Genomic DNA, 13,410 nt, shown 5'->3' on the forward strand with positions numbered 1-13,410 from the left:
GGAGGACTTGACGATCGCGGACTTCATGAAGGCTTGCTGGATCAGGAGTTGTCTCGCACAGGAGGCGATAAAGTTGGAAGACCGCTGAAAAGCTTCACGGAATGGTCGGGTTAACAAGCCTCGTTTCTTCTGTGTGGATGGCGTAATGGAGGTTTCACAGTAGATACGAGAACCAACAGTCCCACCAGGACCGACAGCAACAGAAACTGGAAGATCGGATGCTACTCAAGGGACAACTCGAGTCAAAAAAAAAAAAAAAAAAAAGAGCCGTGAAAAAAAACGCGCCGGGAGAGAGGGGAACAGGATGGATTGGATTTTACAATTCAGGGCGGCCCATGACGTGTGGCGCGCAGGTGATCAGCACGTGATTGCCCTGTGCATGATGTCAGTAGTTGTCGACCACGTCTTGATGTACAGTCCGCTACTACCTATGGTGATGATGATCGTCATTACTTCAGTTGTAGGCTGAATAGCTCCATCATTGGTGATGTATAGGGCCAATATGGTCGCAAACTTGTAGCGCTCCTTCCCCTCTACTGAAGATAAGATATATTTCCCTGCATGAGATTGCAGACTCTTCCCAGTAATTACTAGGGATGAGTATACATTAGATGGTTCTAGAATCGACAAGGATATCCTTCCCTTGCAACCACCGAGTACTGGAAACATGGATAAATTAGCCAAGATGCCTTTCTCACATCAGGCCTAAATAAACACGGAGGCTTGCTGATCCCCTGTGCCAGCGCATCCTCTGTACGTGTTCCAACAAATCAATGGTTATCGGCCTTGCGCAATTTTTACAAGGCCATAATTACTGTCAATTCTCAGTTCTAGATATTTAAACATTATTTATTCTGAAAATGTGTTCAGAAATGCAGATATCCCCCCTGACTGATGAACTGTATACTGATGCCTAAAGGCCACATTGGGCTGCCATCGAACCAACCACATTAAACATCCCAATATTCACCACTTGGCAATGCCCAGAACCATCTGAAGGATCGTCACCAGCAGCGAACTTGCACAAGTCTCCTTATACTAATCGAAATTGCAGCCTGAATACCAAGGCCCCCAATGTATCACCTGACAACAACCTCGGTTCTCCACAAAAAGGAGCCGAGCTTCGAAGAAACAGCGGAGGCAGCATCATGCTGCGTGTTTAGTTATAATCCTTCCTCGCAACTGGAAACTAATCTCTTATTACGTTACATCACAGGTACTGCCATTATTCGTTACCTTGATATCATAGCCCAGATCTTACTGTCAGCGTCTTTGCACAATGTCCGGAGCAGCTAAACACCGCCTTGAGGCCATTAGCAAGCAGCTGGTGGAAGGGATTCCTGATGCGGGCACCTTTGAAGAGATTCCTAAGATTCGACAGGTCGCGGGTGACTCGGTGGGGCCGTAAGTACTGATCACTAGTTTCCTCCGTACATATTCTTCATTCCTATCTATTGTCTATCCGCTGTAGTCCCATATCCGATAAATGTTCGGCTATACTAATCTGTACTAGTCGTGTCAAAGACAAAATTGTGATTGTGACTGGTAAGATAGTCACACCCCCCACCCAGTGACCCTTCATCTTTCCAGATGTGATCTATCAATTTGACTACCCTAATCTTCTGCGATGGCGAAACAGTATTGTTAACAGGGATTAGGCGCCAACTCCCCTAACGGAATTGGCCGGGCCAGCGCCCACCTGTACGCTCAAAACGGCGCAAAGGCTATCTACATCTGCGACTATGCCGACTCATACTTAGCCACGCATAAGCGTGAGATCGAGTCTCTCTACCCGGACGTAGAAGCCCACTGCCGTCAATTCGACGCTGCGGACGAAGCTGCAGTCAAGGCTGTCGTTGACGACGCCATTCAGAAATATAATAGGCTGGATATTTTCTTTGCCAATGCGGGAATTGTCGGACAGCCAAAGCTTTTCACAGATATAACGGAAGATGATTTTATGAAGACCTTGAAAACGAATACTCTTGGGTATCAACCCCCTCCCCTCCCCCCAACTTCTTTCATATGGCTGGGCAATTAAGTACTCATATTGAATAGGGTTTTCCTGGCTGTGAAACATGCTGCCCCCGCTATGAAGCATACATCAGATTCTAAGAAGTATCCGTCCGGTTCGATAATCTGCACGGCGTCGGTAGCCGGTTTGCGTTCTAACGCAGGCTCCACCGACTATTCAGCTTCGAAAGCAGCCGTTGTGTCTATTGCTCAAACGTGCGCCTATCAATTGACTGGCACTGCGATCCGCGTCAATGCTATATGTCCTGGCCTGATCGAGACGGGCATGACCCAGGCCATGTTCGACGTCGCCCGTCAGCGAGGGACGCAACGCAAGATCGGACAGCTGAACCCTATGCAGCGGGGAGCTGTGGCGGATGAGGTGGCCCGGGTCGCCCTCTTCCTGGGAAGTGATGAGAGTAGCTATGTCAATGGACAGGCGTGGGCTGTTTGCGGCGGACTGAGTGCGGGACACCCGTTCGTGCCGGGCAAATTGGCCTGATCACATGAGATAGGTAGTTGTTAGTATTTGGTCGGTCATCTTACATATACAATGGAAATGAAAAATAACAACATTTAATCCAATCCACGTGCAGAATTATGCACTACGATAGAGCTGATATCCAATTTAAACAGCTTACAATTTGGCAGCAGCTTTCAAAGCAGCCCCGATTCCAGAAACTATAGACAAAGGGAATATCCGGGTGACAAGAAAGTCAAAGGAATGAGGATTTAGGTTGGATGCCACAAGAGGCCAAGATCTAACGCCTTGGAGAAGAGAAAGGTACCAAACAGAGGATAAAATAAGAAAACGGTAATCAGTCGACCACCTAGAAATAAAATAGACTAAAGGATCAATATTCCTCGATAAAAGGATAAAGAAAAGTAAGATGTCAAATAAGTGGTCTCCAACAACCCCCAAAAGCAGTAGTGGGAATATCCAACTATAAGGATAGAACGTCCAAAAGGTCAAAAAGAAAAAGCGATCGCACAATTCGCTCAAACTCTGAAATCTGTTTTGAGAGAGCAGATGTCGTGTCAAGAGTCGTCCAAACTAAGCGTTGCAGCATCAAATCGATGGCGCAATCATGCAACTAGTCGGGAAGTGCTCGACCGCATGAGGTCCTCACTCGCCTGCTTGGAAATAGTGCCCGTCTCAGTCTGGTCATCAAGGCCTTCTGAGTCATGAGCATGCTCATCGTCGTCTTCGACTATCCGAGTCGGGATCTCGCCGGGCCCATACTGCTGACTCGACCTTTCCGGGAAGGTCGAGCTGCTGACCATTGACATCGACGTGCTTGACCGGTTATGAACTAGGTCCGGTGTAGGAGGAACACTGGAGTGCCTGTTATCGGGATGCAGGGAGTTGTCTCCATCCCCCATCTCGCTGCCCTCGCGTTGCTCATCACCAGGGGCTAGGCGGCTTCCATCCCGAGCGATCTTACTGGGCTCCTCAATATCATCCTCCGCATCTTGGGCCAGGTGGAGACCCTCCACAGCAGCGGCACACTGATCGCTGATGCTGCGGATGATGTCCGAGATCGCATCGGTCTTGTCCCGTAGGTAGCGATCTGCCACATCAGTAATGCTTAGACGAGCGAGACGGTTATTCCCTTTACCAAGGTTCAATAGATGCTGCTCCAGTTCTGGGCTCATATCCCTCAAAACTCCTTTCGCAGAGTCACTAACTTCAGATCGAGAACTGTTAGCTTCCTTAAGTTCTGCAATTTGCTCGCCCGAGTTGACAGTCTGGGTAGCCTTCTCCTCAGCAGCCTTCTCCTCGGCAGCTTCCTGTTTGATCAACTCGGAAAGCTCAGCAGAGCTACCAATAGAGCGAACAATGTGTTCCATGTGGTGGGTTTGACCATTGATAAGGCTGCGAAGGTGGAGAACCACCCGCTGGGCCTCATCACGCTGCCGACTGAGATTAGCATTGTCATGCTGCAGTGATGTGAGTTCCTTCTGGTTGCGCTTCCTCTCGCGCTCCAGCTCTTCCGCAATCTCCTGCTGGAGAACCAGCGCCTCCAGGGCGTCATCCCGCTGCTTCTCCGTTCCAGATAGGCGGAGAGTGAGGCGGGCTACGTCGTCCTTTTGCTGGTCAATGAGACCAGTAAGACGGCGGTTCTCACGCTTGTGGTTCTCAATCTTGCCCTTAAGCTCCGAGGTCTCCTTAGTGAGCTGCTCAGCAAAAGCTTGGAATTTGAGAAATTGTTGCTTCCATGTCTCCAGCTCTTCAACCAGAAAGTTGTTACGCTTGGTGACCTTGCTCAACTCAGTGTCCATACGGCCCTTCAGGTTGATGAAGTCTTGCCAAGCCTCCATAGCATCCCGCGAATATTGGTTCCGCTCCCGCACGATTTCATTGAGGTGGCGCATAGAAACCTTGGTCATCAGGGGCTTCTTCACAGAGCCTCCAAAGATTGCCTTCATGCCGGTGTTGCGTCCCAATTTCTCGCACACATGGTCCATGACGCTCATCACCGCATCCTGGTTCCACCACTGCGGTTCTTGGATACTTTCGACCTCGCCTCTCATCACAATGATCTGGCCCGCTGGGATCAGCTTGCCACCAGCATATGCAGATCGGAGATGGTTCGGAACCCCAGAGGGCGAGACATCCCCGTTCAATGACTGCGTCAACCGGTTGATGAATTTTGTCCGTTGCCCTGGGTTGAGAACATTTGGCGGGCTTGACGTGAGAACAAAGTTGCGGTCCAAATCAACAACTAAAGCATCGGAGGGGGCATTGAACAAGGTTCGGCACTCAGCTGTGACGCCAAGTATGTAAGGGCCAGGTTCTTGGACCAGATCCTTGATATGACGGGCATGAACCACCGGCACGTATAAGCCGCTCCATTCGTATATCCGAACACAGTACCGGATTGTTTCGGCAGCAATGGTGAGCATTGCGGGGTAGTGACTGACGAAGATGATACGGCGGGTAGGTGAAACAGCAGCCTCAACAACGCCCACAATGTTGGGGATAGACAAACAGGTGAATAGAGGCCACATGGAGAAGTTTTGGAAACCTGTAGGGGATGATGGGAACTGATAGCATAGAGCATAATCTTTCATATCAATTCTAACAAGATCGTTCAGTCTCGGCGCAGGGAAGCTCAGAATTCGCGATACCTCCTCCGCGTGGAAAAGGTTGGTGGCTTTGTTCCAGTGAATCCACATACCCCGGAGATAATCGCCCAGTAAATCATAGAGGGGATATCTCGAGAGAAAGCTCAAGCAGTACGGGATCCAGTAGGTTTCTTCGGGGTTATCATAGAAATCAGGTTCCGTCTTCTTGCGGAGTTCGCGAATGGTTTCGGCACGCTTGTCGTCAGCTCGCGACCACACACGCAGCGCAATTCCGTAGAGAGTGTGGGAAGAATCCTGCTGTAAGACGAAGGCGTGATGTACACAGTGGGGTTGACTCTTGCCGGTACAGATCTCAACGTCGTGAGGGAAACAGGCCTGTTCATACTGTCAGTTTGAAATGCTCTTTCAACGGATGTTTCGTGTGCTCCGCACGAAACTGCAACTAATTGGATTGTACACACCCTCATGGCGGAATGCAAGGACTTAGCAATCTCATTGTCTTGTTCCAAGCGGGGGCTGCTCCCCAAGATTTCCGGTAACCAAAACTGGCCCACAGCCCCTTTCATATGTCCGATCTTTCCCTGCGAAGGGGTGGGAGCCTTGACCCATTGTGAGGGCTCACGGCCCACACCGCATACCATGTAGGCATGAGTGAGGGTTTTGGGCGTCCTCTGGGAGGGCTTAGTATTGGTTTGTGAAGGGATAGGTTGTGTGATGCGGGAGTGAAGCGAGGAGGTGCGGCTAGGAACGACCAGCGAATTTTCTCCTTGATCGCGGGTCGACGGTCGGTCGCGAGTGGATGGCCGGGTATGGGACGAGTGATCTCTCAAAGACGGACCCATAGTGGCGGTTGATAATCAGGGATGGTCAGGAATGTCAAGATTAGTGGATTTGAGTACGATATATATAGATTTTGACGTCGTTGTGTTTGGCTTGTCAACCGATGGCCCTCAATGCCTGACGTATTAGGAGCTATTTTTGTTTCTGCCCCTGAAAAGAAAGAAACGCAAAGTGGTAAAATGTCGGGTATATTCCAGCTGGAGATCAAGGACATCCGCAAGCAACTGTTGCGCTGCTCGAGTACGGTGGCAGGCAGTAAATAAAAGACGGACGAATAAGCGGATACAAGAGGGTTAAAGAGCATCAAAGGCAGCTCGCTGTAACGGGAGTTAATTAGACATGGATTGAGTCGTGTACAACTACTGCCTGAGAATTGACACGATGAGCATCTCCCATACTCCACCACACGCCTTTAAGAGGTAATCGATTCAGAAGATATGCTGGAGTGCGGAAGCTGTCTCTCTGCTTTGCGGAAGAAAGGACGGAACGAAGCCAGAAGCGGGAGGGGAGAGGAGGAGGGAGGGACAGGGACGGGGAAAAAGAAAGCGAGAGAAGGGAAGAAGAAAGGGAAGAAGAAAGGGAAGAGAAGAGGAGAGAAGAGAACGAGAATATTAGGGAGTTGATCTTGACCCTGAAGAGCAAGCTCCCTCACAGAGTAGGTAAAGGGGGTGCTTAGCAGGGCGTATTATTCCTATTATTACATGACCGGACCGTACGTGGAGTACCGTAAGAAAGTACTGTACCTGATGGGGGGCACTAAGCGCCGGAGCCGTTTGTTCTGTTCCTGCGCTGGTGGGCAGCAGCTAGTCAGGGACGGGATGAGCAGCATGTAGGCGTGCCATATATTTTCTTATTTATATTAGGTATCCGTTTGTTATGAAAAAGACATGGATGGCATTACTCCATACCTCTGGTAGTCAATTATCCTCGCAGCCACCAGTGCAGTTGCCAACTAGCCCATTGTATGACTTCGTGGACTTAGTCCAGGGAGGGATTGCCAGTCCTCGGAGGTTCCTTGCGCCAGTGCGGGGAGGAAGCTCTTCACCCGTGAGCATTCTAATTTTCTGCCGTTCTGGAACTAGCCGGACCTCCCTAGACGGATCCTAGCAAGGCTAATAGTTATGATAGGATACCTTATTAAGCTAAGAATAAATAATATGATCCTAACAAATATCTATCATGGACTCAGTTAAGTGCGCTCTGAATTTCTCTAGGTAAGACAGGAGTAGCTGTGACTAACTCCGAATGGGCCTAAACTCCATGGATGTTTCGGAAGTCCCACGCGATAATGGATCTTCCACGAGCCTTGGCCTTTTTTTTTTTTTATGGCCCTGGTCTTCTTTTTCGGTGGGCAAGTCCAGGAGAGAAAAGAAAAATGACAAATCTTGCCAAAGTTTCTTAGGTACAGACTGCCACGTATGACCCGTACTACTCCGTACAAGGAGATGAAACAACAATGCCCATACATAGTTACCTACTCTTTAGGTAGCTCCTTGATAAAAACAATGCTGACAAACGGCAGAGCCCATAACAACCCACTCGTTTGTGCTGCCTGTTGCGATCCCAACCCGAAAATTGCGGCTTGGTTCGCTTTGAATCCGCTGCCTTTCCTATCATGATATCATGACTCCAAAACTGAAGATTCTTGTCAGTTGTCATTTGGATGGACCTTGAGCGATTTCTAGGATTGATAAACTTCCGTAGTACGGACAAATACGCCCGAGCCGACTGGAATAAAGTTCTGGTCCTGCTTATCTGCACGGGAATTGAGTTTCCGCCTGACCAGCGCGACAGGGATAGCGACAATTTAAGATCACTCGAAATCAAATCAATCTCACTCCAGACCTGGCTTTTTCTCTTTTCCTCTTCACTTCTTCCCTTTCTTCTTTGCCGTTAAACAGTCCACTATATTCTTGCCTATAGATGTTATCTAGTTTGTCAGCCCGTCCCTTGCCTAGAGAGTGTGTCAAGCTGGCCAGCCAGTCAAACAAATGTCTGGCAGCGACAGGATCCCGCGGAGGATGATCAGTATTTCAATCCCTGGCCTGCATTTTCTAAAATTTCCGAATCTTTATACAAGCACTTGAATGTATATAACCAGTCACTCTGCAACATAATATCCTATATAAATGCTACGCTAAACTCTGCAATAACTAATATAGTTTCTACAGTTAATCCACACTTTCCTGTTTAATAATGTACAAATAACAAATTACAGTTTATAATAAAAATATATCTGAACTTAGGATGCTTCAAGTATATCTTCGGGGATCAGTAGCTGATGGACTGCGATGGCTAACATACTCTAGAAGCGTGGAATATAAATTGGCAGAAGGGATGGCCTTTATCTTAGTAGGTCTTACATTGCTCATGAAGGCGACCGAACTTACTACCTATTTCGTAGAGCCCCTGTGTACGACAAAAAAACTTAAACAGTGTATGCAGGTACCCTCGGAATATTTCTCAACATTGAACAAGTTTATTGTTGTTTGATTTCCCCGCCCTAATAGTATCATAACTCTAGAAGGTCTAATCATCTCTACCGATTGTTAAGTCAACGACTGAGTATCACCCAAATACTCTTATGACTGTGGTCATGAAAAATCACCTGCTCGACGCGTTTGCCTTCTGCCGGCTCCACCATGCCTACTCCGTACCCTTCGAACTGAAGGCTCGCCACCCAACCAGTTATTGCCGTTCCAATCTCGAGACAAATAAGATTGACATAATCCTCCGCTGCCATACATATTAACCCCTCACTCCCACGGGAATGGGGACCACATCCAGATCGAGCGGCCTTAATTATGATGTATCTAATCGCACATTCGCGGCAGTCTGTAATTACTGGAACGTCTGCAATTTTGCACGTTGCATTTCTAGTTATATTGTCCGGACAATATTAATTATTAATTTTTAATTTAATATAATATAATGTACGGAAACTGATGGGATGTTTCCATGGTTCTACGACGGGAATCCCATTTGGAGCTCATCTATGGGGCAAATCGAATGTACGGGATTCAGCTCAAGTTCCGCGATAGGGATAGTCAGTGGAGGCGATCCGTCCAATCGTGAAATCAAATAATGGAATGGTATACTGTATTTTAAGCTGTCCTTGGCTGTAATTTCTTTGACTAGATACTCACCGTATCCTACATCCACTTCTAATATATACTACCTCTTCTGGGTATTCTCCGTACAGACATTCCTATGTCCTGGAAAAAGGAGATAAGGTTTTGTTCTATTAACTAGGAATTGTGTACTACTCTATATAAACTTGGATATTTTATTCATGTGTATTATAAGTATAAGAGCATTCAAAAAACATATTTACTAAACTCTCCAAAGTATATGAATTATTCAGTATGACAGGCAATCTTAAAGTTTATTGAAAACGATAGCACAAAGTTGAGTCGCACTCTTGTCAACATTATCGACCGATGAATAATCCCTTGAATAAGGCTTAAGTGTGATGGTTTGGTTGTCTCTGCGCTAGTAGAGATAAAACCACTTGACCATATAAAAAGGTACAAGACGACTGATCTTCGATCAGTCGCATCTAGCGCCCTATATAGTATGTTACAGGTTCAGCCTGTGACATTAAGAGAGCGAATACAAAATGGCTTCGCTCCTTCCATTGAACTATAACGGTTTCCTAGATCTGTTGTTGGGTAACATCATACCTACGCAGAAAATCAATTCAATAGAAACCCTGACGCTACCTTCCCATTCATAAGCGAGTAACATCAACCCTCAAATATGCTACAATCAACTTGTAGCCATGGCAGGACCGCTTAGAGATGCGACATTGCTGAAGTTTCAGCAGACAGAAATTCGGATGCAGGAAGTCTCTTATCTTCTCCTATAGCTCTTATCCTAAAAATGCATTCATGAACTCAACGAGCGCATGGCCGTCAAACGCGTAGGCGATTTGCTCCTGGTGGTGGTTAAAATGCATGTCTAGTATGTATAATCATTCTTTTACATATAATGCTGTCTTTCTAGCCTGAAATGAGGCGCAACCTTACCTTAATCACCCCTTCTCAAGAGCAAGACCATGTTGTTGAGGCGGCTCGGAGGATTTTTCACAGATAAGTACGTACTCTTGAAGAATGCATTGGCCAGCACAACCCGAGAACGCCCCTGCTTCGGGGTTCCGATGAGGAAAGGCAGACTCATAAGTTGGAATACCCTGGAGGATATCTCTATCTTATCGCTATGACCAAGTTGCCGGGTACAGTTTTGGACCAAGTCTATGACTTGAGTGACTCGGAGATCTTGAATATCAAAGTACAGTTGAACAGTATTTTGGAGTAGGTGCTCTTGTGGTCTTTTGCAGAATAGTGAAATGTAGCGGCTCGAAACTGATGGTCATGCTTAGGGCATAGAGTCAAAATGGCTGGGAATTTGTGACTGGCGACACCGGGAATCTACTTTACAATCGAGACTCTAAGGAACTGTAAGTCCTTTTCTAGACCTTCTCCCATGTAAAATATCTTATATCTAAGAGGAGAGCTAGCTCCGTGGAGATTCCTGGCAGGGATAGGGAGATTTGAACCTCTGGAGGACGCAAAGAGACAGATCACGGAAGACTCACTTGAAGTGTGGCAGTTTGCTATGAATATCTGGCGGTTTTGCTTTGGTTGAAACTGGGTGTAACTTCATTTAATTCAAGTTTGCTTTGAAGACAGCAATAATTATCTAGCCTTACTTTACTTTCCTGTAGCTATCGAGAGATATCACTCATCAGCATACCTCATCAAAATGTCACGCACAATCGTGCCAAAGTCTCTTCTCTATAAAAATCTATAGGTGCCGACCGACCGGATGAGTTTTAATGTAAATATTGTGATTGTGGCTCTGTACTCAATGTGATGACTATTTGTCGCACAGGTTGTAGATAGTATTTCCCGGTGGAGTATATTCCTTAGGTTTTACATTGGGTTCTGTGCGAGGGCAAAACATCTGGTCTGGATTAATCCAGCCTAGCATAGTGTAGTTCTTGTCATATAGATACTGTTATAGCCCCAACCTCAGGATCTTAACTATTCCACTGGACCAAAGACCACTATATCTGATCCATTCCTGAGCCCCTTATATAGTAGCTCACTATAATGTTAGGTGACACACCCACACCTAACAGATACATAATGTACAAAGTTGGCGTTGGCATATACGAGGCAGCACAGTATTGGTTGTACTCGACGTACTCTATACTCGACTGTACACTTATTACAGATTATCGCTAGAGTAAAAAGGTAAAAAGACAAAGGACCCTCCCAAAACCACGCAACAAGAACATTAATACATACAATGTGACGGGGTCCAAGGACTACTGTTTCAATATTTAAAGTTCGTTCGCTCCTTTCCCAGCGTTGCTGCTCTCCAAATTTTACTTCCAGATATATTCTCAGTGGTGGCTTTAACTATAGCAACCCGCCCCTTGCATTCAGGTTTAAGACAAGGGCCCTTGGGGCCCGTAACAGCAGCCTTACTTCCTAGCTTGGCTACTGTGAAATCACCTATCCAATGGGATGTCCTGTACTATTGCGTGAATTTGCCAATGTGTTCTCTATTCCCCAAGAATTTGTATGTTCAGGAGTCACCCGTAGCCAACATCGATTGATTTTGCTCGCTTTAAACTGGTTGATAGAGTAATTATATTGTATATTATGACGATATAGCTTACGGAGTAGATATAAGCTGCATAAGGCTTCGGGGGCAGCGATACCAGTAACCCAATACTATTCATCCTACGGTTTAGTGTTATAAATACTAGATGAAACCACTCCCATTCTGTATAGCTATAGAGCAATATTACATGTACTGGTTAAGAGTGTAGTACTGAGCTACTCTCTATCTTAATGATACCATAGACGATGCTGTCCTTATATAGCCAATAAATATATAAAGTACGTTCCTGATTATGAAATATAAATTTTTACCTTTTCCACATTATTGTCTGGACTTGCACTGACCACAGCTAACTTATGATAAAGGTAATTTTCTCCAAAGTTCTGGGCTGTCTCAAACTCTCAGAAGGAAACAGACATGTCTATAAACTATATTAGGTGTTATAATCATGTACCCCTTAATATTCTTACGTATACGGGAGACAATAACAATAATATGTTCTCTATGAATTCTATCCCTATCTCCGTGGTACCTTGGTAAGATCCTGTACTTAGACCAAATAATAGGAGGCCTAGCTCATACAAGACCAAAGGGCAGGTAAGCGACAATATCCGGACTCCTGTCCAACAATCCCAACCATAGCGACCGAATGGCTGCGCATTTTTATATAAACGCCATTGAAAGCTTTGATGATATTCCATATTCACAAGGCGCTGAAAAAAAAAAAAAAAAAAAAAAAAAATATAATATTAGCGTAGAAGACTGGACAGATATCCCTTTCAAGTCTCAGCCCCAAGTGCAAGTATTCTCCCGGCTTGTCCTGAATATATTTATATATATAGGGGCATGAGCTCTCAACCAAATATAGTATATTATCACCCAAATACCACTTCGCCGCCTACCCCTGTGGCACCGGAAAGCTTCCTAAAAAGCTTGATAAGAAGCAGCTCTATCCCACCATCTTACGTTACTTTCTCATTCCTAACCCCCAAATATCCCCAGGCTACCATACTACCATACCTCCGGCCCCGGATTTGTCCAATATATCATTGCACTCTTGTACTCTGTAGTATCTGTGTGACTGGAGCCTCACCCGAGTGTCTAATAACTATGAATCTGCCTCACAAATCCATATGGTCTTTGTGGACGGTGGACTAAAATCCAGGCTATATGGGTATAGTTGTTTATGTCGGGAAATGGGAATTTTTTCTGACTTAAATATTTGCCGATATTAATCGTAAAGCACGGAAATCCATTCCACTTGTTCTTATGCTGGATTCTGGAATAACACCTAGATTTCCTTCTGCGGTCCTTATTTGTCATTTATTGAAAAAGTCCAGATAAGTCCAAATTAGTAAAACAACCCTGTATAAGGCAAGGTGGCCGAGTGGTTATGGCGTTAGTTTGTGAGTTAACACTGACAGCTTATTACTGAGTATATTGATTACTAACCCCCATCACAGTAGGAACTTCCGAAACACTAATGAGAGATCGCGCGGGTTCGAATCCCGTCCTTGTCATTTTTTTTGTCTACTATCTCTTTCGACAGTACTCTCCCTATATAGACCGTCACTACTTTGTTTAGAGACACTGGCACCTATAACGTGTGTTATGTTTAGCCAACTAAGATCGGTCTAAAATATAGTGTGCTAGTTGTATGCCCATTCACTATTCCCATACACAGAATTCTGCCGGTTTCGAAACCAAAAACAGTTACTTCCTTGCCTACTACACATCTGCCCCCTAACCCGGAGGGGCTCGACCACTTCTGAAGGGTTTGAATCTCTCAGAAGACAGTAAAACTTGACTAACATGCATTTCATGCTCTAGATC

General features: G+C 45.8%; 2 protein-coding genes and 1 non-coding gene across 3 annotated transcripts; 2 read left to right on the top strand and 1 right to left on the bottom strand.

The window, feature by feature from the left end:
- Positions 1-1,279: 1,279 nt before the first annotated feature.
- Positions 1,280-2,515, top strand: ATNIH1004_000204 (SDR family NAD(P)-dependent oxidoreductase; the record flags this gene model as incomplete). Its single annotated transcript, XM_033564927.1, has 4 exons — positions 1,280-1,404; positions 1,514-1,545; positions 1,659-1,989; positions 2,059-2,515. The coding sequence occupies 4 exons, from the start codon at positions 1,280-1,282 to the stop codon at positions 2,513-2,515; spliced, it is 945 nt and encodes a 314-aa protein (XP_033430684.1).
- Positions 2,516-3,099: 584 nt separating this feature from the next.
- On the bottom strand, positions 3,100-5,945 carry ATNIH1004_000205 (DENN (AEX-3) domain protein; the record flags this gene model as incomplete). The annotated part of the gene is made up of 2 exons (XM_033564928.1): positions 3,100-5,478; positions 5,565-5,945. 2 exons carry the CDS (start codon positions 5,943-5,945, stop codon positions 3,100-3,102), a joined length of 2,760 nt encoding a protein of 919 aa, XP_033430685.1.
- A 7,005-nt stretch (positions 5,946-12,950) lies between these two features.
- ATNIH1004_000206 lies at positions 12,951-13,097 on the top strand. Its single transcript has one exon. It is a non-coding gene; the product is annotated as a tRNA-His (tRNA).
- Positions 13,098-13,410: the final 313 nt, after the last annotated feature.

The sequence above is a fragment of the Aspergillus tanneri genome, assembly GCF_003426965.1.
Source record: "Aspergillus tanneri strain NIH1004 chromosome Unknown AapTan_2_pilon_pilon_pilon, whole genome shotgun sequence".
NCBI classification, from domain to species: Eukaryota; Fungi; Ascomycota; class Eurotiomycetes; order Eurotiales; family Aspergillaceae; genus Aspergillus; species Aspergillus tanneri.